The 25,332-nt window shown below is 35.0% G+C and overlaps 1 protein-coding gene across 2 annotated transcripts in view; it reads right to left on the bottom strand.

The window, feature by feature from the left end:
* The window catches only part of KLHL1 (kelch like family member 1), a 329,988-nt gene that overhangs the window by 6,649 nt on the left and 298,007 nt on the right, over nt 1-25,332 (bottom strand). For both annotated transcript variants that reach the window (XM_016216440.2, XM_016216441.2), the window contains 2 exons: nt 9,037-9,249; nt 168-339 (listed from right to left, as the gene is read on the bottom strand). In XM_016216440.2, coding sequence (XP_016071926.2) covers nt 168-339; nt 9,037-9,249 — 385 coding nt within the window. The remainder of the gene's footprint in view (nt 1-167; nt 340-9,036; nt 9,250-25,332) is intronic.

Below are 25,332 nucleotides of genomic sequence, written 5' to 3'. Positions count from 1 at the left end.
TGTAATTTAGTGAACTTTTTACAAAATGAACACAATAGGCTAAATCATTCACTTTGGGTTCAGAATAATTTGACTAGGTAGATGATTCTATGTACCCCTCTTCTCCAAAGAACGTAAATGAAATAAATTCTCATATTTGAAGCAAATTATGCTGGCAACAGTCTTACCTGTGTCCACTCATTAGTTTGCGGATCATAAGATTCCATGGTGTTGAGGTATGTCTGCCCATCGTAGCCACCAACAGCATATAATCTGTCACCAAGGAGACAAACTCCAACAGCATCTCTGGGCATACTCAAAGGAGCCACCATGGTCCATGTGTCTGTTTTGGGATCATATCTAAAATGTAAGATAATAGGACATACTCTAATCACATTCATCTTTTACTATATGGATGATAACTTTTCAAAAGCATTCCATGAAAAACAAAACTGTTTTCCCCCAAAGCTCAATTATTTGAGCAGGTGTTCAAGAGCTAATATCCACAATATGTGGCTCTCTAAACTTTAAGGTATTTTAAAAATATACCTAAACTCTTATTTATATGGATGCAGAGCCATTTAAGAAAATGAACATCATAAATTTCTTTCCAAGAGGAAGTGAGACATGTAAATAAGTATTTACCACAGTATAAGCAAAGTGCTATGGTAATGAAACAGAAGTAATTGTTAAAAATCTGGGAGAATTATGCAATAATTCATAGTTGAAGTCTCCACTAAATCAGGTCTGAAAGTCTAGCCTAAATTTGCTAGAAATAAGAAGTTTGTGTAAAAGTATTGAAGTGTTAATAAAAATGCATAACTAGCTTTAAGGAAAGCAAGTGTACAGTGTGACTAAGTTTAAGGATGTATGAAAGAGTGCAGTGCCTAAAAAGGTGGTTTCATCAACTTATGGGTGTTTGATTCCCAGAGTTAGAAGATGTTTGTGTTTACTTAATAGGAAAATAGGGAGCCTTTGAAACTTGGGAAAATAACTCAGGATTTTCCATAAGGGAGACATTGGTAAATCAAAAGAATAAAGCAGGTGATCCAAGTTATTATTATTGAATTTAAACCAAAATTAATTTTTCAGAAAGTTTATCATACATTATATACAGATATTTCACATTTTAAGTAACAGATATCTGAAAAATACTTTGGTGAATGGAATGAACTATTAAGCCATCCCATTTCCCTTATTGTGCAACTACAGATTCAGATACAGAAACAAGAAAGCTAGTAAGACGTAAAAACCCAGCAGAGTAAACACAAAAGAAGGGGGCAGGGGCTGGGTAGAGGTGGGCAAAGGGGTGGGGAATGGGGACATCTATAGTAGTGTCAGCAATAAAACTAAGTTAAAAAAAAAAGAAGACTGCATTTTTTGTTGTTTTACAAACACAGCAAATACATTCTTTCTTTCTTTTTCTTCTCCAATCTTGTTTTTCACCAATTGAAACTTTCAACCCTCAAATTCTTAAAACAAAGAAAGAAACAAAAGCAAAAAAACAAAAAAAGGCCAACACAAAAAAACAAGCCAAAAAACCTCACCTATAGTTTATTGGAAATAAAGAAGGTTGTTACAAAAGAAATGGCTGCAAGGAGGCCAAGGAGCTGGAATTCACATTTTATAGAGAATATTCATGTTGCTCAAGATGTTACATGCAGTCACACTCCATGGCTGAAGGAGTTGGGACAGCCTAGATGATATATATGAAATGAGAGATTGGTTGAACGACTGCAAAATCAGGACCACCTTAAAGCATAGGCTGTCTAGCAAATGAAAATGCAATTTTACATGCAATAATTGATAAATGCAACCAGCACAAAGAGACACAGGCACATACAGACATGCAAACACAGACACCATCTATGCCATCATGATCTTTACGCTATTTAAACTTGTACCATGAATATTTAGAAATTCATAAATTTTTTTTTTTTTTAAATGAGGACCAAAAATAAGTAAACAGAGAAGAAAACATGCCACAAGGAGCCAACTAGTACAATCTATAAAGTAGAATGAACACAGGATAAGCGAATTTTTCAATTAAAAAAACAGTAATAATAAATAAATAATAAGAAGTAATTGTTATAATTTAAATGTGCCTTAAAAACATAACAAAATGAATGGACCTTACTTGGATCTCAATTCAAACGGACCAACTGTTTGAGACATTTTGGAAATTTTAGTTTTGGGCATCAGATTTTAATAAGGCATTATTGAAGTTTCTATCCGTTGTGATAATGCCATTGTGATTATGTTGTAATATAAAGATCTGATTATCTTAACTGTTTGTTTCTGGGATAAAATCAGAAATATTTCAGCTAAAATGATATCTTGAAGAATTTCTTTAAAATAATACTTCAGGATAAAGGAAAGGGCAATGAAAGTGAATGAATGAACCAGGAATGACGGACTGATAATGGTTGTCGAATCTGGGTAATGAGTGTAGGGGAGTATACTGTATTGTTTACTTTTTGTTTGTCAGGAATTATTGTAATAAAAAGAATTTTAAAAGGAAGAATGGATAATATGTTTCAATTTCAGTGAACAGTGAACATCCTTTTATTTTATTCATTCTTCAATACAATTCTGTCTGGCTTTTGTCACAATGAATTCACTTAAATAGCTTTTTCTGAAGTTATATTTTAATCTTCAATTAATTTTTTTCAGCTCTATAGAATTCGTTCCAGGTACTTGTCTATATAGCAGACTTCATTTTTCACTTTGCAAAAAAGTAGAAGAACTGAGAAAACAGCTAACAGTAGTACACTAAACAATAATAACTGAATTTCTGAGGGCTTATGAAACTTCAAGTATAATTCAAATATCAAAACAATTCTCAAATATTCATATTCCAGTGTAAAATAAGAACACACTAGGATGATCTATATTTAGGTACACAATTTAAAGATAATATTCTACACTTAGAAGTAGATAGCATTTCTTTTATATTTTACAAAATTCCTGAAGAGAATTTTAAAAATTTAGCACATTCTTTTATAAAATCTAAATCTTTGAATTAGATGTACCTGTCATTAGTGGTAGGTAATATACTTTATATGTGTAATACAACCTTTTATAATTCACATCTGCCAATGATGATTATATTAAATTTATATATTGTTAGAAAAAACAAACCAAAAGCTGAGTACATCCTTCCTTCCTCTCAAACAAATGCTCTCTTCCTGATATTGGGGAAGTAACCACATAAATTCACAATTACTTAATAACAATTATGCTTATTCGCACATTAGTGACTCTAAACTGATTTTCCTGTATTCAGAATTTTATAAATCCACCTCTCAGCCTGGGGATATACAAAACTGTTACCCCAAAAATGAAATAAACTTTTTTTTTTAGCTTAGGGAAGGATTCACGGATGTATAAGCATCTTTCAAACAATTACTAATAGTGAGCCCTGCCACTGTCATTTCTTGTTTTTGACAAAACTTAATTCTAAGCATTTTGGGGAGTGGGTTCCTGGTTTCCTGTTCCTTAAAAAAAAGGCAGAGGCTGTCTTTATATTTAGGCTTTCTTCCTTTCCTACATTTCACCTTGGCCCCCATGGTCAGAGTGTGAGCTCTGTATCGGGGACCCTATTAAAGTTTACACCCCACAGGCAAGAGAAGTGCCAGTATATACATTGTGGCCAAAATTGGCTGAAAGTGAAAACGTGCCTTAGGTATATGGCAGCCAGAGAACAAAAGTTAGTTTCTCATTGAAAATCCCTATTGGAGTTTTTGAGGTACCATTAATTTTCAAGCATGGTCATTTCTAGAACTTAAGGATAAGAATTAATTTTAAAACATTTAAAGGAAAATTGTTTTAAATATAAAAGCATTACTTTGATAGCAAATAGAATAGAAATGTCCATTGTCCTAAATTTATACCGGTAATGTTCAGCTAGAAAGCAAATTAAACAGCATAGACATGACTTGTAGCCAGGTAGGTTTTCCTGTTAAACAAAAACAAATAAGAAACAAAGAAAGAAGAAAATAAAAAAAAATTGAAATAGCTCTGAAAGAGTAGTCTTTAGATTTCTAGTAAAGGAATTATACGATCTATATTTGAATTGACTTTAATAAATTATTTGTGAATTACAAATGACAATAATGTGGTGAAAAATAAATAATTTTATTTTTCCTGTAAAAAAAGCTGACAACATACCAGGTATCAAGAGATTATCAGTTCAAGCAACTTTATAATTATTCTTAGCATCTATTTTTTCTTTAAGGTTTTCTTGGGATTTAGGACCTTTTTAATTTTTATTTAAATTATAAGATAAAGTTTTAATGTACATACCCACAGTCACAATCCACAAGTGTTTATAATTTAATAATAACCGCATTACACCCATAAGCCAATTTAGAGTAGAATTCACTTTCTTATGATTTTCAGACTCCTTTTCCATAAAAATGGCATTCCCCTCCATTTAAGACTTTTTAAGCTTTTCTCAAAAATGTTTTATTTTCTCTTTAGTATTGCACATGTATTGTGAAATTTATTGCTAGATTTTTAAAAATGATTTTAATGATAATTTTTATACATTAATTTTGTTATTTACTGCTTACTTTTAGAAATACACTTAATTGTGTATATTGACTGAGTACATAGCAATCTTATTAATTCACTCATTACCTCAAATGGTTTCCACTTAGATTCTGATTATATTATCATTAGATATTTATGCAAGCTTGAATATTGACAGTTTTAGTGAATGCACTAGAAAGCATATTATAAAACAGAAAAAGAATCAAACATAGACATCAGTTTACATAAATAAATTCCAGTGGCAAAGTTACTGATGAAATTGCTTTATTTTATCGTCTTTCTCCTGATTTCCCAAGTCATCTACCACAAAACTATCTTAGTTAAGAAAGTAAAAACTTTAAAATAGTTTGAAAATATAAAACAAGATTTCTTACTTTCAAATTCAGCCTCAACATACAATTATTCTCTGATCAGAATACATTCCTCAATACAAGATCTTCCACACTGTAAGTATGGATGCATTCTGTTTTGATTAAGCTACAGCGATCCTGTTACTTAGGGTCACATGTGAAGTGAAATGGTTTTGAGTTGATAAGCATTGATAATTTAAATAAAAAATAAATCTTTCCTTTATTATCTCTCTTCATTTTTTAGATATGCTACAATTTTTGAATGATTTCTGAACCAAAAACATAAAATGAAAAATTAGAAGAAATGAAATAATCCAAAATTCAATTCCTTACTTATACATTAATATTTTGGTAATTATTAAAATAATTATTTAATGAAACGAATAATGTATTTATCCATGTATGCCTGAAAGAAAAATCTTAAATTATTTCATTTAAAAAAAAAATCTAAAGATGATAAAACGTTGTTCAATGTCTTGACAGTAATATATTAAATGCTGTTATTTTATATGACCTTTTTTTTCTGATATAACTGGAGTAGATTTTGGTAGTTTGAATAAAAGTTTTATGTTTATTGTAAGCAATATATCAAAATTTGTGATATTTAGATTTTTATTAGTGTTTAAATGATAAGATATAATGATAAAATTTTCAACTAATATACAAAAAGTTGCTTAATATGTTAGGCCTCTTCAAGAAGTTTCTGGCTATTGAATCTATGCCTCAACTATCTGTAAATTATTGCTATTCAGCTTATGGTGGTGGAAATGGGCATTCGCATGCAAATAAAGAAATAACAAGTAAAAATCTATATCTATCTATGTGTCTTTCCATCAGTCTATCCAGGCACTCAAACATCTATCCATCCTCTATTCTTCCATCGATGCATTCTTCACTTTATCTATTATCTATCTACTTATCTACCTATCTATCGATCTATCATCTATCTGTCTAGTAATCTATATAACAACCTGTTTACAGTATACCTCAAGGTGATTTTCCCTGGGAGAAATTTGAAGACTTTTTTGTTAGACAAACTAATCTTGATTAGTATCAGCAAATAGAACCCAGTTTAGTGGAAAAAAAAATTCATGTAAAACAAATATTTTTTTCATTATAACATTGATAAGCGGCATTAATGAAAACTCTGTTGTGCTTTCATATTGAATCTTCATTATGGGAAGATCCTTCTAGCTACTTTAGGAGAAAAGATTGGAGGAAGCAGGTGTAGGAGGTTCCTGTTGCCTTGACACCCCTCTCCTACCAGTCCTCGTTACTGGGATGCCGAGTTGAAGGCTAAGAGTCCTGATCCTGAGCCAGCAGTGGAACTGAGGTCTTTCAGCATAATTTCTGATCCATGGTCTGGTTTCCGGTTTTGTTTGTGATCTTAGAGTTTTAATTAGCTATTTCTTTGTCTCTTTCTTCCAATACATTTTAAGCTCCGTGCAGCACAGTGAAAAATACGTGTGAAACAATATATATTGAATAAGTAAATAGATGGATGGATGTGCTTTTTCTAACGGATTGCACCTTCTGGGACTAAATTTGCTAGAACTTACTGCATATTTTGGACACTGATTTTTGCTCCCTAAGATGCTGTCAGTAGAGTAAGGCTTGGCTGCAAAATTAGTTTTCACTGTTCCATCAAATATTCTCAAGTTCCTATTCTTGCTCAGTCTCTGCCTTGTTACCCGCTTTGATTTAAAATGCCACCGTTCTTTGTGTTTAAGACAGCCTGACTCTGCATTTTTTCATAAATATTATATGTGTCCTTTTGTACCACCATTATATAATACCTTTACATTTCCATAAGAATTACTGTCTTATAATAAAAGCTGTCCATCTACCTATCTATGCACCTATTTATCTTTAAAATATAGCATTGCACACTACTTCTTGCTATTCCTAATGACTTGTTTGCCTAGAATTATATACTAAAACCATTCTTTACATTCTATGTGTAAAATAATTCTAAAGAGGTACCATTCTGTGTCTTGACTTATTGATGATGTACATGTGAAATCATCAGTATAGAATACATGTTGTAGAAAGTGCAAAAATACTATTAATCTGCCACATAGTATGAGCTTGAATAAGAATCATGATAATGGCCTGTGCTTCTGCATTACTTAAGCTGCTTATACCCACTGCGCTCCTATAACTTAAAATAGCTACATTTATTTAGATCTAATTTTGCACCATAAATGTATTCCTAGACTGAATTATTTATGTCTCTGTCCACAAACAACATTTCAATGTATGGCACAGTTGAGCTAGAAGAGAATATGTGCATGAACTATCATTTATTTCATTGGCAGCATTTATATAAGGCATTCACTGTAAAAGTAGGAACCTTATCATAGTCACCTTCTCTGTCACTTTTCCCAAAAATTTAGCAGTGGAAAACGTGAACAAGCTGTCAGTTAGCAGTATTTTTTAAAAAAAGAAATGGTTGCATGTTTGTGTGTATAAAAGTATACAGAGTAGCAATACAATTAAACATGTCTCTGTGTTTTATCCAAGATGTGGCTTAAGTTTGAACAGAACCTGTTCACTAAAAGCTATCTCTCGTCGTTGGCTTATTCTCAGTAAAAATAATCATATATCCTTCAGAAAAAAATATCATAAGTCAGAGAGTGTATCTTTCCCCCACTTACTGTACATACTATTTAAAAGCATGAGGGTGGGGAAGATGGGAAGAGGTCTACCAAAGAATATATAACAATGCGCATAACACATGGGCATAGGCAATAATGCGGCGAAGGCCTATGAGAGCGGGGCCAGCGTGGAGGGAGTCAAAGGGGGGGGGTGCCGTCTGTAATATAGTCAACAATAATAAAAGAATAAAAAATTATAAGGACCCTTTAAATGGAAAAAAACAAAGCAAAACACAAAGAGCATGAGTGTCAAGGATGTGCTTTTCAATATCAAGATAAAAATCATTTCGGTGATCAGTGTGATCCACCAAACACTTTGTTCTTCTTCCAGGTATAATTTAAGATACTGTGCTCCCACTCTTATGCAGTTTTCTGTGGCTATGTGACTGGTTTATCATCAAAGTATAAAAACAAGAATTATATTACTTCGAGGTGGAATCTTTAAGAACCAGGGAATAATTTACTACTCCGACTTTTCCATTTTGACATGGAGAACAGAAGTGCTCATATTGCAGCTTATCTCTCACCCTGGTACCATAGTAATAATAGCAGGGCATTGTCACGGACATGTAGCAAGAGTAAGAAAAAGATATCACGGGACTAAGTCATGGGATTTTGAAATAATTCATTACAGTAGAATTATTTATCCTACCTCATTTGATAAAACAATTAACCTCAGCATTCCCTATTCTCACTTCCCCATATATCAGCTTATGTTGTTATGTAATAGGAAATATCGCCATGAGTTTTTCTCACTCTCTAATTCTCACTATGTCCAATATAATAGTTCTAAGCGATGCACGGACATTAAAGAGAACTTATGCACAGCCATGCCAGAAAATGTCTGTGTTGTTGAACCAAACCTGAAGCCAAGGTGCATTTCCACTTCAGCCTCTGTGCATCTGGCCATTTAGTAAGAGTTCGAAGAAGACCTGTATTTCCTCCATACACCAGAGTTATAAACAGTACAGTTCTAATATGTTTGCGTTGCATTAAAAAATACATATGGCATAAAACAAAGAAGTCCATAATTCACTTTTGAGAATTTGAAGGGAGTAGTAACACAAACAAGATAAGATTAAATGGGACAAATAAATATCTAATTTTTTAAAAAGAATTAATAAACATTCATTAATACATTACTTAAAATTTTATTTTAACCAAACTTTTAAAATATATTAAGGAGAAATTTAAAGATTACTTTAAGTTCTTGTGAAAAAAAATAGAGCTTTACATAAATATTAGTTGAAATGAAAGAAGGAAGGGGGAAGGAAAGGAAGAATTAAGAAAGGAAAAAATAAAACAAGAGAGAGTGAATGTGTGTGTGTGTGTGTGTGGAAGAGAGAGAGAGAGGGAGGGAGGGAAAGAGAGAAAGAGAGAAGCAGCTCTAGGTGTTGAATTTACCTTTCCTACGTTATGGAGGTTTTACAATCTTGGATTAGGCATTAGTGTAATTCGCAGCCCCTGTCACTATAGCGGCGTCCTTGAGGTCTTACCTTTCTACATAATCTAGTAGCCGGGAACAGTGATTTGAAGCAGGGGCATCATGACCTCCTACTGCATAAAGAAAACCGTCACATGTGGCTACTCCAACACCCCCTCTTCTCTTACACATTGGAGCACACATGTTCCACTTATTTGTATGAGGATCATAATACTCCATTGAACTCAAACACGAACTTCCATCACGACCTCCAACTGAATACAATCTAAAACACACAATTGGAAAAACATGATTTAATACTGTAGTATGGATGACAAACCATAGAAAAGGAAAAGTCTTTTAAAAATAAACTTTAATCACTGTATGAGTCTCCAATATATATATGAAACACTACTTCACATGGAAATTTTTGTTAAAAGTACTCTACATATAATTGTATATGTCCAGAGTCCCCAATATTTTAATATGCAATATACCAGATGAAATTAAAACAACTACAATTTTCTAACCTCTCTTATTTATAGAATGTTAGATAGATTTAAACTGCTTATGACACAATAACTGAGTATATTCATATATTATTTAAATAAATATTGAGGAATTGTTATTTAAAATATAGGATAAAATATATTTACCTCCATTTTTCTTGAAAATGACCATAATCAAAAGAAAATGGATTATCTTTCTTGATGAGCAGTTGATTTGCATTAGCAAATAAATCATGCCTACTTCTTGTGTTCTTTCCCCACAGTTTAGAAATAGATGGTCTGGGGAGGGGATGGAAGCAGGGTGGAGGGAGTCAATCAGGCAGAAAGGGGGGGAAGTATGTAATACTTTCAACAATAAAGATAAATTTAAAAATATATAAATAAATAAATAAATAAATAAATAAATAAACAGAATATCTAAACAAGTATTGACATAACATCAGCTTCCTTAATCAGTGCCTGTACCATAGCTAATGTGTTATATAGATAAATAGCACTTTACAGGAAAAAAGTGTGCAGTGATGTTAGCCTGGCTGAATAGTGCTGAAACTTATTACTTAATAAACTCATTTTCCTATAGTTATTTCATTAGTGAGAAGTATGCTACGTACCAGGAAAATAAGTACTACAGCGTAAATGATACTTAAATGAATTAAAAATACACTGTCTCTAATAAAACAGATCTTGTCTATTTGGTCATAGCCATGAAAGTTTCATTACATGAGGTACACAGCTGCGTTTATTTACTCATTCACTCAACCCAAAATTTCAAATGCCTCATTTGTGACGCACACATATCATCTAAAGTTCTGCAACTATATCCATGAACAAGACAGGAAAAAAATTCCTGCACTCAATTCTTCTGGAGGATCGGCGACATAGTTTTAAATCTATGATCAGGAAAGGCTCTCAGTGAGAAGATGATGTTTGCACAAAAATTTGAAGAAGATGGCAGTGGTCGGATGTGAGTTCAGGAATACCTGTGGGAGACTTGGGGCAGATGGAACAGGTGAGTACAAAGTTCCAGGAGCATCAGGGGAGCCAGAGTGGCGGGAGCAGAAACTGAGGGTGGAGTGGCAGGTGAGAGGTGGGGGTACAGGGCGAACCTCAAACAGGTATTTGTGGACATTCATCCTGTGAATGTGGAACAGGAAGCCACAGGACATTTTTTTTTTTTTTTTTTGGTAGAAGGGTGATATGACTTGCTTGTGTTTTATTAAGATTTGATGTTATAAGTTTTTGTCTTACTAGTGGACATTATGTTTAATATATTTGTAAATAGATTTAATTCTGTACTTTTCAGTTTATAGATAAATGCTCAAGAAGACATTATTGTTTAGCATATAAAATAATTCAGGTATTATATTTACAAATTTATGCTCTAATACCCTTTAATAACTCTAAAATATTCAAATTCTGGAGGCTTTTCTTTAAAGCTGTTTTTGTTTCTTTTAATGCCTGCCGTGACACAGTGTATCTGATGGCCCAAGTGTGCCCTTTATGGATATAATGCCTTTTTGCTTGATTATTTACAAGTTGTCTGCCAGCTCTCAATCTCGCTGCATGTTGATATTAACCAATAAGAACATTTTGAAGAACAAGTATTGGACAATTTAGTTTGCAAAAGCACCCAGACATGAAATTATTATTCACTCAGAAGATTTTATTTTCCTAAGTACTTTATGAAACATGAACTTCACTTATGCTTCTGATTTATTTAAATTGAAGATCTAACTCAAAATAAATATGCTATAATCTTGATGTATTATTAATAAAATTTAACTAAATATTTTTGCAGGAATTTTGCTTATTGAGTATCTTCACATGAGGCACATAGTTTATATATAAGAAAAGCACCCTCCTCTTTTGTCTATTGTTTTAAAGGAATTATTGACTTTAAGCTGCTCTAGTTTTCTATACACATAACAGTGATAAATTGTTGTATTGCTACATCTGAACCCAGAATTGCTGATAATACATTATTTCTGTGCAGTAATATATCATACTTTTTTTTTCAGAAATTTTTAAATGCTAACATATACAAATACATAGTTAAATGTATATAAAAAGTAATAATAATTAATATAACATATTGCTTACATTATAGAAGTCAAATATTGAGCCTATTAGTATATATAGTCCTTTATTTGGAAAGTAAGTGATCCTGTAAAGTTTGTTATAACATCATTGATTCTTTAATATAATTCCATATATTGTAAACCACTGTTCATTCAGTCTCTCTTCTTTGTGAACTTTCCCTTAATAAAGTCTAATAACACAGAGAATTATACAAAAGATAAATTTATGCAATGCCTCAATACAAATGACCTAAGATTTCACAGTTCATTTTGCAAAATAAATGTTTGATATATATATGATTGCTGTTATTTTATAAATTAGTTACTACAGCCTAAGCTATCTTATCAGTGGTTTATTTTATTCTATACCTATCCCTTTTAATATCCTTCATAGTATTATATAGTCTAAAGACTAGTAATAAAATTGTTGTAATTTTCATTATATAATATGAATTATTGATTAATATTAGGGCAAAAATAATTGAAAAGAATAAATACACTAAATTTTCCCTCAAGAACAAACTGTGAAGAATAAATGAGAAAATTGTAACTTGCATAAAAAATATGACAGTGTCCTTTTGGACTGCTTTATGGGTCTATTGTTAAAATTAATAAGTGCATTCAATACTTGAAAATATTTTTGCAAGTTGTGTACTTTACAAATATATGTCATTAACCATTATCTATAACCCACTTACTTTGAAACCTAAATTTGCTAAGTGACTAAGAATTAGAATGTAAAAATAAATAAAAACAACAATAATAATTATCGTCATAATTACTATTAAAGTTATAAAAATAACCAAGGAATATAAACAATATATTCTAAGCAGTTAGAATAAATGCTAGAAGGTACGCACCAAACTTCATGGACAATTATCAAAGGTTATCTTCTCAGCTCTCCCCTTGCAATCTTTTTAATTATACTTTAGTTTGATTCCCTGCTTTGTTTTATTACAATAAGTTAGATGTTGAGAATCTGAAGAGCAAAGTAAAATCTGTGCCCTGACAACATAGGAAGTGACAGCTGACAGTTTCACAGCGAGAAAGGAAATGAGATGTTTTAACTCAGAGTTGAAAGGTGAGTAGAAATCTGAAAGATGAAGAAGTATGGAGAAAGCATTACACGCAGGGAAAAGCTTATGAGTAAAGACAAGGGGCATGAAAGGTCATAGCAGGTGATAAATAAAGAGTGGCAGCATTGTCATGTTGATGCAAGAGGTGCTAGTGATGGAAGGGAAAGAAGAGATGCAGCTGGTAGAATGGAAATATTAGAGGGAGAAAGAGGGGGTTCTGTCCCATGCTATAGAGGGGAACTTCATTCTGAGGCAATGAGGGAAGGACAGAAGCCAGCGCTCTTAGGAAGCATCAGGGTCACAGTTCAGCTTGCTGTGCATGTTCCGCAGTATTTCCCTGCCAGCTGAAACTGGCCGGAGGTCAGACTGGCAACAGCCTGAGTCTTCCCTACTGCTTTCCCTAGCATATGTGTTTATTCAGCATGTGGATGAGTTTCACCTAAAGTTTAGGGACCGGGTCTCAGTGGATTGAAATCTAGTTGCCATGTGTCTATCTAAGTGAGTATCACATGCTTACTGTGCTAGTAACTACAAAGTAGCAGTTGCAGGAAATGAATCTTGTATTAGTTAGGATGTGGGTCAAATGTGTGTAAAGTGGCTTTGCAGGTATTGAGAACAAGGCTGCTTCCCATTTTCAACGATGTCATATGTAAAGTCTGACCCTTTGTCATGAGCTGTAAAGACTCTGAAATTTAACCCTACTGGGAATCTAACTGATTAGCCTACCACAGTTTCTTAGAAGCTGGAAGAAGACACAAGATATCTGGTTTCGGAGAAAAGTGACTTTATTACTCACAGCACAATAGGCAGAATGAGCTTCATGTTCATGCTGCTGCGGCTTCTCCCGCCAGGTCCCACCAGTGTGATGCAGACTCTGGTCAATGCTGCACATGCAGTGGGTTTTTCTCACATTGAGGATCACTGAGTTTAGGAAATGCTTATTTTTTAAAAGAGGATGCCCGTAAACCTATCCAAACTTTGCTCTGAAGAGAGACATTACTATTCTGGTCAAGAAACAAATCTGCTCCCTGCCCCAAAGAAAGACACTGTTTCTATCTTCCAAAGCTGTTTGATTTGCAAATATTCTTAATAAGGCAGTCTGAAAAAAAAGTTGCCCAATTCTTCATGTTTGGAAAATGTGCAGGAATGCTAAAACCCGATTATTGAATTGTCTACAAACCCTCTTGTCCTGATGTCCTAAATAACTCTTGCTATCACCACCATAGTTCAAATAGCAGGATAAAAAAAGTGGAATTAAGGAGCACATCACCTTCTTTTAAGATTTAATCTTTTAAATTGCACAACTCGCTTCTCACATGCTATTGGCCAGAGTTTAGTTACATGGCAATACCTAACTGGGAAGGCTCTGTAAAATGTTTTATTCTTATATTTTAATAGGTTTTTATTGATTTTTAGAGAGAGAGAAAGAGAGAGGGAAAAGGGAGAGAGAAAAAAACATCAATGAGAGAACATCAATTGGCCGCCTCCTGCACGCCCCCTACTGGGGGTCGATCCCACTACCCGGGCTTGTGCCCTGATTGGGAATTGAACCAGTGAACTCTTGTTGCAAAGGTTGATACTCAACCACTGAGCCACATCAGCTGGGCTAAAAAATGCTCTTATTTTAGGTGACCATATGCTTACCTAACCATCGGTGTTTATATTGCCATATGAAAAGGAGTGAATGAGTATTAAAAGACAGAAGTTGCTGACACAACACTAGATCTTTTCCAGTCCCATGTGCCATTGGCCATTGTGCACTCTATCTTAAGCACCTTTTTACTAGAGATGCTAGGTTACTGCTTCTCCATGTCTCATCAATTAATTTAGCTGTGTCTGTATTAGAAGGTCTTTTCCAATCTTATTTTGTCTTCTTCCAGAGATTTAACATTATTTCCGATCTGTATTCTAGGTAACGTCATTTAATATTTGTCATATTTTATCAATAGCGCATATTCCAGGAAAGTGTAAGGATAGAAAAAGTCCTCTCTTGCCTGGCCGGGTGTGGCTCAGTGGTTGAGCATCAACGCAGGAATCAAGCTGTCAGGGTTTGATTCCTGGGCAGGGCACATGCCCAGGTTGTGGGCTAGATCTCCAGTAGGGGAATGCAAGAGGCAGTCAATCAATAATGTTTCTCTCTCATTGATGTTTCTATCTCTCTATCCCTCCACCCTCCTCTCTCTCTCTAAAAAAGTAAGAATCAATAAACACATATTTAAAAAGAAAAAAACACAAACAGGAAAAGGCCTCTCTTTTTCTTTGCTATGGTCTTCCACAATTTATGAAAAGCACCTGGTAATTAACCCCCAAGATTGTTGACTCCTCTGGTTCAAACTTCCAGGGAAGATAAACTACTCTCAAGCTACATTCTTCCATCCCCCTTGTCCCTGCTGTTTTCACAACTCAGGGATAATTCACACCAAGGGATCTCTAGTGAGTAGAAAATCCCCCACCCCCCTTCAAACAAGCCTCTGTTGAGCTCTTCATAATTTGCTCTAAGCATGTTTTACAGTTTTGGGAAAAATACTGATAAGATACCTCTCAAGGACATCTGCCAGAGTGTGTCTCCTGGAAAGCAAACAAACTGTAACTTTTTAAGACAATCTCCCAGTATCTGCTCAGCTTCAACACAAACCACCTCCCTTTCTTGTCACTTAGCAGCTGCAATTGCTTGCTCTTTAAAAACAGAAGTCACCCTGTATTGACTAGCAATACACAGGTCCTTTCCTCCCTTGGAAAGTAAAATAAATTCCCTCTTTGCATCTCTTCATTCACAACCACGTCACTGGCCAAAACCCTAACAGAAAGTGCTTCCAATACCATTATCTAAATATTGTAAGGTTTTGCTGATTAGCCTGTGATATTAATTATGATTTTGATTCACAATATGGTTTCACAGAAGGTATGTTCAGGTATACCTTCCTTTGAATAATAAAAGTGTAAGAATTTCAAATCCCCCACACTATAAAATCTCTGAAGTAACTCCTTAGGTCAATAACTGTTTTATCCTTTGTGTCCCAGCTGATGGAGAACTCCTTAATTTGATATCAAAAGAAGGGTTGTGGATAGATCTTGCTGTCAGAATACTCCACCTCTGCCATTAAGTAAACTCCTTCATGAGAGATACTTGTTGAGGTGCCTTACAGTACAGTGAGTGGATGTCAGTAAGCTTACAACAGGTTGTATGACTGCTTTTGTTTCTCCTTACTAAGAAGTGTTGATACGTGGGGCAAACTCAGCCTGAAACTTGCTGACATCAAAACATGGTTGGTATCCAAGGTTTTGTGTTGCAATTTGATAGAAAACACTTTTATTTATTAGAATGTGACCATATTTCTTAAAAAAAAAAAACTTCACAATTTTAAGAATGCAAATTAATTTGGGTCAATTAACCACATTCCCAAACTTGGTAGAATTCAACAACCTAAACCTGGTAGAAATGGTCACTTCTATTCTTAATCCCTCCATCTTTCCTTGCTAACTCACATTCTATCCTGCTTAAAATTCTGCATTTCCTTCCTTTGTTGTTTTCTATTTTCCTTTAATATAATGTAAGCTCTCTGAGGGGAGATGTGATTTATTTTCTTTGATATACCACAGTGACCAGTACATGTGTGTAAACTTTAAAAAAAAATTATTGAAGTATTGCTTTTTATTTTGAAAATGGGTGATTTGTTTATAGAATTTATTTTTAAAAAAGGAACCTAAGTTTCATCGAAATAAGATTTTGACAAATGGCACAAAGAAAGGAAAGATTAAATTTAAATGGGTGAGTTTTTAAAGTGTTCATAGGAAGGTACAGATTATACTAGGCTTTAGATGGTGGAAAATATTACAAATGACCTTATTTAGGTAAAAGAAAAATTTAATATATTTTTATTATTTCTTGACACCATTGTTCTCAAGTCTAATAAACTGAATCCTGTCAGTACTGATCTTGCCACATGGAATGTCTTCCACATAAAGAGCTTGGGTTGTTTTAGGCAATCCCTCTAGAGAGTTTTCAAATGTCTCTAAAGATTAGGTAAAAATCTGAGGAGTGAAACTAAGTGGACAGTCACAAGTTGTTAAGAAAAAACAATGGAAAGAAAATGGAAACAGAGAGATGAGTATGTGAAAGGGCAAAGGGGTGTGAACAATCTAAGCATGTTCAGGGAATCTGAGGTATTCAGTATGCCTGGGACATAGGGTGACTGTAAGGCCAGGGAAACAGTGAAGACTGGAGAAGAAAGGAGTCTAAAGCATAAAGGATACTGTGTTCCAAAGAGTGGACTCTTACTGGCTGTGCTCAAACTGGGGACCAAAATGAATTGCCTGTTGTTGCTTATATATTCTAGTACTGAAGAATGGTTGATCAAATAATCCTTTTGAACCACTGGAATACACCTTAGCCAGTCTACTATTATGATGGGATTTCTTGGAGTAATTATAAATTATTCTTCAACCAGAGTGATCTTTATAAATTGAAATGCATCCATGCCACTGCCTTGTTTTAACCTTTATAACATCTTTTACTTAGCCAAGTTGCTGTATGACCCGAGGCCTGCTTTTATATCCAACTTCTTAGGGCCACTCCTTCTCATTATATTTCAGCCAAACTCAACTTTTACTCCATTTGATTGCATTTCACACTCAAGGACTTGACACAAATTGTTCCTTCTCATTGTAGTGTTTCCCCACTCTCTGGAAATCTGTTAAATCAATCAAGTAACAGCTTAAAAATCTCTTTTTTCCCCTAGAAGGCAAATTACAAGCCTCCTGAGCCTATTAATAGTCTCAAGTGAGACTCAATAAACAAGAAGTTTCATTTTATAAAAATGTGTGAATCTAAGATGATACAATTTTAAATATAAATTGCTTATTAAATAAAAGCTTATAGAAAATCTGGAGTTTCACCTTTAAGAAAAGAAATGCCAAAGTTTGAATACATAAATAAAAATAGGGTCTTGGGAATCACCAACCAAGTGATGGGCTTTGAGGCATAGGTTAAATACTGTGCTAGATACCGGGTCATACCAGAGAAAACAACAGACTTGGATGCCTGTTCTCGTGATTCTTCTGTCAGGTGACTATAACTAACATGAGCTTTTTAAAGCATGAATGAATCAATTTTGGATGGAATCATGAAACAAATTCAGGTGTTTTTGTCTGTTTTGAAGAATTTCTAGGGACAACAGCATACATTTATTAAAATTCAAGCATTTATGGGTGTGCTCAGACATTATCAGTATCTGCTTTATGAGCTAACTCAAAAAATAATGATAAACAAACAAGAAAGACATTTTAGATACAAAGTAAAGTTTGAAAGAACCAAACTAAAGCAGAAAGCACAAAAGAAACACACCGAATCACTAGTGAAGATAGGAGCCTGAGGTTTTATACAGTCAATCACTGTACTACAATGTCTGTTCACGGTTTTGTTTTCTTTTCTCTATTCGTCAAGTAAGACTGTGGCTGTGCTGACATAAGATGATGTATCTACCACTTAGCTTAATCTTTCTTATTGGAAGACTGGCTAAAATGTTTCATGAAAGGCTCTGGCTTGTGTAGCTCAGTGGTTAGAGTGCCAACCCAGGCATCGAAGGGTCCCGGGTTTGATTCCCTGTCAAGGGCATGTACCTGGGTTGCAGGTCAGAACCCTGGCCCCCATTAGGAGGAGACTGGGGGAGGCAAGCAATCGATATGTCTCTCTCACCTCGATGCCCCCTCTCTGTCCCTCTCTCTCCCCCTCCCTTCCTATCCCTTCTACTGTCTCTAAAAATCAATGAAAAAAAAATCCTTGGGGGAGGATTAACAATAAATAAATAGATAAAAATAAATAAAATGTTTCATGAAATTGATATAATTTTGCTCTTAATTAGAATATATCCATTAATTTTAAGCCATAAACCAATTTCTTGTTTTTTCACAAAAATTGGAATCATAAATAATCTAAATTCAAGAGGTATGTTCACTAGTTTGGTTAGCCTTAATTAGGAAAATTATTCAAAAATAATATTCAGAGAAGCCACAGTCAGGTTAAAATGATACATTAGTGAGATGTGAAAATAACGTAAGAGGGAGAAAAAACACATCAATAGAGAGGAGAAAAAAAACCACAACTGTCAGACGGTGATGCTGAAACAATTTTCTGCTATGGTTTAAAGTGAAAGGTGACTTTCTAGTGATTATATTTCTTTCTGAGTAAAACAGAAAAAGCAACAAGACATTAGAAGACAATCATCAAATCACAGCATGTTGAGGCCATTAAATCCTGTCTGTGGGTGGGGGTGAGATATCCAAATGAGAGCTATACTATTTTGTTTTAAAAGAGAAAGACTGGTTTAAGTAAATATTTAAAACATTTCATAGAATAGAATTAAAATTTGGGAAAATGCATTTAATCGAAAAGTAAAAACTTTAAATACGATCATATTCTGATATTTGGTATGAACAATGGTAATAGAGTAAAACAGGATTTCTTAAGATATTAATTATTTTAGCTGGCAAAAAAATAAAAGGAAAAGAAAAATAACCCAAATAATGAATTCCATGCATAACCAATTTAAAAGAGGCATTAGAAGTGATTGAATAGGAGAGGGCAAATGGCGGCACTCTGACAAGATGCAGAGTGCCCTTGCTCCCAGCCATGGACTGGATTTACAGCTGAAATACTGTGTAGCCAGCTTGGAAAAACAAGATAAATATACCTGAGAGAACATAGTTTGAGTAAGGAGCACTGAAGAAACGTCACAGAGTCTGCTAAGGGGGAGTGTAGAAAGGGGGAATCCCCCCTGAAGCCAGTGCTGGGTTGCAAGGCCCAAGGGTTAGAGCCTGCAAAGCTCCCTCCCTTTGGGAGTGCTGACTGGCATCCAAAAGCTGGGATCACAAACTTGGAGAGGAGGAGAAGGGAAGGAGAGTCCGTGCGCCGTGGGCAGAGGGACCCAGGGGTGCAGTGTGCCTGTGAGGAGGGGACTGTGCCTTCCCAGTGAAACAACAGGTCTAATGGAGGCAGCCAGGCAGGCGAGTTTCTCCCTGGGTGCTCACCACAAGAAAGGCTGTCCTGCAGGATGTGGCTTCTGAATAGAAAGGGGCCAGAGTGCTGCACTCAGCAGCGATCTAAAGGGACTCTCTGCTTTTTTGTAAGACATTGTGTAGAACCCCAGAGAGCATGTGAATTGTGTGGTGTGGGGAAGGGGAAGAAAGCCCTCCCACTACCACTGAGGAACCTGAGCTATCAGCAGGGCTGATCGGGACTCCAGCTGTTGGAGCTGCCAGTGCGGTGAATTGGAGATTTTTTACCTGTCTGAGGAGAGCCGGTATAGCACACAAGGAGCTGTCCCAGCTTTACTGAGATCAGCTGTGCAAGGGACATGCATGAGGTTGACTTTGTGACCTCTCCTGCTTGGTTCTGAGATGTGGGGTGCTAGGACCTCGCAGGGCAGGTTCTCTGTCTGTTTGTTGCTTTGTGAGTTTTTTATTGCTGAAGAGGTGTCCACCTTCCTGGCTGGCACTAGGGAGACAGACCAGCAAAAGCTGGGATTTGTGTCTGTATGGTGGAGAGTTTGAACTGAGCTCCCTGTGAGATCAGCAAACCAGAACTGGGAAAGGAGGGGCAGAGTACGCTTACCTCTCCCGCAGGCTAGGAGCACTACCCCCAAAAGAACTACCCCCTTGGTTGATTCAGCTCACTGAAGCTCCAGATATCTCCCACAAGGCACAGTCTTAAGGGGAAAGGGAGAACGGCTCACAGGACAATACAAGAGTAAAAATCTCAGGGACTATTGCTTGGGAACTGGAGGAAAGCTTAAAACCTCTTCTAGAGACTGGCTGGGCAGGCAGCATGCTCACCAGAGTCTTTTTTTAATCAAACCCACCAGGCCCAGGCCACTGAAACTGCACATACAGAGAAGGCAAGAGGCTGATTTCAATCTGAACCTGCAGCAGGTCATTGTATGGGGAACTAGAATTGGAGGATAGGGTAGTGACTGAGGAGTTGGCTTTGAATCAGACACTAACTTCCCCATAGTGAGTGCCTGACAACAAAACCTCTAAGTAAGGGAAGCAATATCCTGAGCTACACTAGCCAGCCTACACCCTAAAGACTCTCTTCAGAACACTGGAGTAAGACCAGGCAACCACAAGGGGGAGGCAAAATAGCTGACAGGTGGAGATAGATGGTCCACAGAGAGCCTCATACCAGCCACCTACCTAAGGACACCAGAGCCAAACCTAGACAGCTCCCGACATTGGCTGACACACACGTACCTCCCAGGAGACCCAAACTCAGCATACAAAACAGTGAGCCTCAGACAACATAAGCTGCCCAGAGGAAACTAACATGATTTACTTTTTGTTTGTTTGTTTTTAGAAAAAAGAGGGAAAAGAAAAACAATTTTCTTTTTAAATTTTTAATTGTTTTTAATTAATTAAGAAAAAATTTTCAGTCTTATTTTGCTTGTTTTTTTTTTGGCTTTGTTTTGTTTTGTTTTTTTTGGTTCTATTGTCAAGATTTTCTTGATATTCTCTGCTTTATTGCTAGGATATTATCATTATAAACAATAAGTTTATTGCTTTTCTCTATTGTTTCCTCTATAACTCTTATTGGACTCCTTCCCTGCCCTTGTTTTACCTCTCTCTCTCTTCTTATTCCATTGGTGTAACTTTCTGTTTTTTCTTCTTTTCTTTTTCTTCCCTTTCATTCTCTGTCTTCTTGTCTTTTATTTCTTTGTTTGTGTTTGTCTCTATTTTATTTTTATTTATTTTTCAACCATTTTCTTATTCCTAATCTTTACCCTTATTTTTTTGTTTGCACTTCAATCCTTTCAGAATCTTTTCTCTGCCCCTTTTATCTCCCTTATTAGCTTCTCTATTTTTTACTTAATTTTATTATTATTATTATTTTGTATTAACAATAATATCATTTTCTCTCTCTCTCTTTTTGCTGTAGCACTGTGTTCTAGCTTCACTCTCCCAATTCTACTTTCTCTTGGGTTATTTTCATTGTGATTGTTAAGATATTTTGTAAGTTACTATTTGCTTCCTGGCAGTTTGGTTGTGTTTTGTTTTGCCATGTCATCACCTGTACAACAGCTCACATGACATGGTTGTGGCTGAGCCTCACTGTTAGCCAACTTGAGAGGAGAATCCTCCCAAGAACAGTCAACAAGAATGTAAACCCAATCACAAAAGGAGAACCCAAAGAACCCACAAAAGGGACACCCACAAAAGGTGCACACCTAGAGTGAATAGCTCAGGAGTATAAGGAAAACACACCTCTGGGTCCCCCTGAGTCACACTGCAAAATCTCACTTCACAAGACTGGGCACAGCAAATATATCTAATATACAGATACAAACACTAAGAGTGACTAACATGGGGAGAAAAAGCAACAACCCCCAACTAAAGAAAAGGAAAAATTGCCAGAAAGTGATCTTGATCAGGTGGAGTTCAGCAATTTATCAGAAACAGAATTCAGAGTAATGATTATAAAAAGGCTCAAAAATTAATGAGAACCACAAAACACTTAATGGGAAGGGCCAGGAAATTAGTTAATGCATGAAAAAAGAGCTAGATATGATAAATAAGAACCAGGCAAAAATGAAGAATACTATATCTGATCTCAAGAATATGCTGGAAGGAATTAAATGCAGGCTCAATGAAGAAAAGGATAGAATAAGTGAATTATAAAATAAAGCAGAAAAAACCTCTCAATTAGAGCAGCAAAAAGAGAAAACACTTAAAAAGCATGAGAACGGTTTAAGGGAACTTTGGGAAAACATGAAGTGAAACAACAATCATATCATAGGGATACCAGAGGGGGAGGAAAGAGAGCAAGAGATAGAGAAACTGATGGAGAAAATAATGACAGAAAACTTTTCTAAGCTGGTGAGGGAGAAAGCCACACAAGTTCAGGAAGCACAGAGGGCTCCAAACAGGAGGAACCCAGAGACCCACTCCAAGACACATCATAATTAAAATGGCAAATGTTAAGGACAAAGAGACAATATTAAGGCTGCAAGAGTGAGACAAGCAATGACCTACAAGGGAGCCCCCATAAGGCTGACAGATTTCTCAACAGAAACACTTCAGGCCAGAAGGGATTGTGATGAAGTTCTCAAAGTAATGAAAAGCAAGAACTTGCAACCAAGACTGCTTTATCTAGCAAGGCTATTATTTAAAATTGAAGGTAAAATAAAGAGCTTCCCAGACAAAAGCAGGCTAAAGGAGTTCAGTACCACCAAACCAACATTGGAAGATATGCTAAAAGGACTGCTTTAAGAAGAAGGAGAAATATTGAGAGAAAGGTACATCAGTATAAAGGGGAAAAATGGCATTTAATAAGTATCTATCAATAGCAACCTTAAATGTGAACAGATTTAATGTTCCAATCAAAAGACATATACTAGCTGAAACGATAAGAAAACATGAACCATATATATGCTGTCTAGAAGAGACTCACCTGAGAGCAAAAGATTTACACAGCTTGAAAATGAAGGGATGGAAAAAAAATATTCCATGCAAATGAAAATTTAAAAAAATCTGGAATAGCATTACTTATTTCTGACAAAATAGAATTCAAAATAAAGACCATAACAAGAGACAAAGATACATAATACTATAGGAGTTGATCCAACAAGAGGAAATAACCCTTATAAATATATATGTGTCCAATATAGGAACATCTAAATATTTAAAACATTCTTAGTGGACTTTAAGGGGGAGATTGACAGCAATACAATCATAGTAGGGGATTTTAACACCCTACTCTCATCACTGGACAGATCATCAAGACAAAAACTCAACAGGTAAACAGAGATCTTAAATGACAAACTAGATCTAATGGATTTAAATGATGTTTACAGAACATTTCATTCCAAAGCAACAGAATACATATTCTTCTCAAGTACACATGGAATATTCTCAAAAAAACACCACATGTTAGGGCACAAAGCAAGTCTCTATAATTTCAAGAAGATTGAAATCATATCAAGCATCTTCTTGGATCGCAATGGCATGAAATTAGTAATAACCACTATAAAAAAACTAAAAAATATTCAAACATATAGAGGCTAAATAGCATGTTATTAAACAATGAATGTGTTACCAATGATATCATGGAAGAAATAAAAAACTTCCTGGGAAAAACCGAAAATGAACAGACAACAACCCCAGATCAGTGGACACAACCAAAGCAGTCCTGAGAAGGAAGATAATAGCAATACGGGCAGACCTCAAGAAACAAGAAAATGCTTTAATAAACCATCAAACACAACAACTAAAAGAGTTAGAAAGGGAACGGCAATAAAAGCCCCAAGGAAGTAGAAAGAAAGAAATAATGAAAATTGGAGCAGAAATTAATGACATAGAGACAAAAAAAAAAAAAAAAATACAAACGATCGATAAAAACAAGAGCTGGTTCTTTGAAAAGATAAATAGGATTGATGACCCTTTTGCCAGACTCACCAAGAAACAAAGAGACTGGACCTAAATAAATAAAATCAAAAATGAAAAAGGAGATAAAACAATTGATCCAAGAGAAAAACAAAAGATTGTAAGAAAACACTATAGAAATTATATGCCAGCAAACTGGACAACCTGGGTGAAATGGACAAATTCCTAGAAACATACAATCTTCCAAAGCTGAATCAGAATCAGAAAACATGAATAGGCTGATAGCAACTAATTAAATTGAAGCAATAATCAAAAAACTTCCAGCAAACAAATGTCCTGGGCCAAATGAATTGATTGATTTATAGGCAAATTTTACCAAACACTCAAAGAATTAACACCTATTCTCCTCAAAATATTCCAGAATATTCAAGAAGAGAGAAAACTCCCAACTTCTTTTTATGAGGCCAGCATCATCCTAATCCCAAAACCAGATAAAGACACTACAAAGAAAGGAAATTACAGGCGAATATCCCTGATGAACATAGATGCTAAAATCCTCACTAAAATACTAGCAAACTGGATCCAGCAATATGTTAAAAAGATCATACACCACGACCAAGTGGGATTTATTCCAGGGGTGCAAGGCTGGTACAATATTTGTAAATGAATAAATGTGATACATCACATAAACAAAATGAAGGACAAAAATCATATGATCATATCAATAGATGCAGAAAAAGCATTCGACAAAATCCAGCACCCATTTTTGATAAAAACTCTCAGCAAAGTGGGAATAGACAGAACATACCTCAACATAATAAAGGCCATATATGACAAACCTATATCCAGCATCATACTCAATGGTCAAAAACTAAAATCATTTTACTTAAAAACAGGAATAAAACAGAGTTTTACACTTCCACCACTCTTATTCAGCATAGTACTGGAAGTCCTTGCCACAGCTATCAGACAGGAAAAAACACACAAAAGGTATCCAAATTGGAAAGGAGGAAGTAAAACTGTCATTATTTGCAGATGACATGATATTGTACATAGAAAACCCTAAAGACTCCATCAAAGTGCTACTAGATTTGATAAATGGATTTGGCAAGGTAACTGGATACAAAATTAACATCTGGAAATCGATGACATTTTTATACACCAACAATGAACTCTCAGAAAGAAACTAAAAATAACAATCCCATTTACCATTGCAACTAAAAAAACAAGATACCTAGGAATAAACTTAACTAAGGATGTAAAAAACCTGTCCCAAGGAAAACTACAGGACACTGAAATAAGAAATAGAGGAAGACATTAACAAGTGGAAGAA

The sequence above is a fragment of the Miniopterus natalensis genome, chromosome 2 (genome assembly GCF_054644295.1).
Source record: "Miniopterus natalensis isolate mMinNat1 chromosome 2, mMinNat1.hap1, whole genome shotgun sequence".
Taxonomy (NCBI): Eukaryota; Metazoa; Chordata; class Mammalia; order Chiroptera; family Miniopteridae; genus Miniopterus; species Miniopterus natalensis.
Note: the sequence above shows the minus strand (reverse complement) of the source record. Positions and strands in the feature narration are given on the sequence as shown.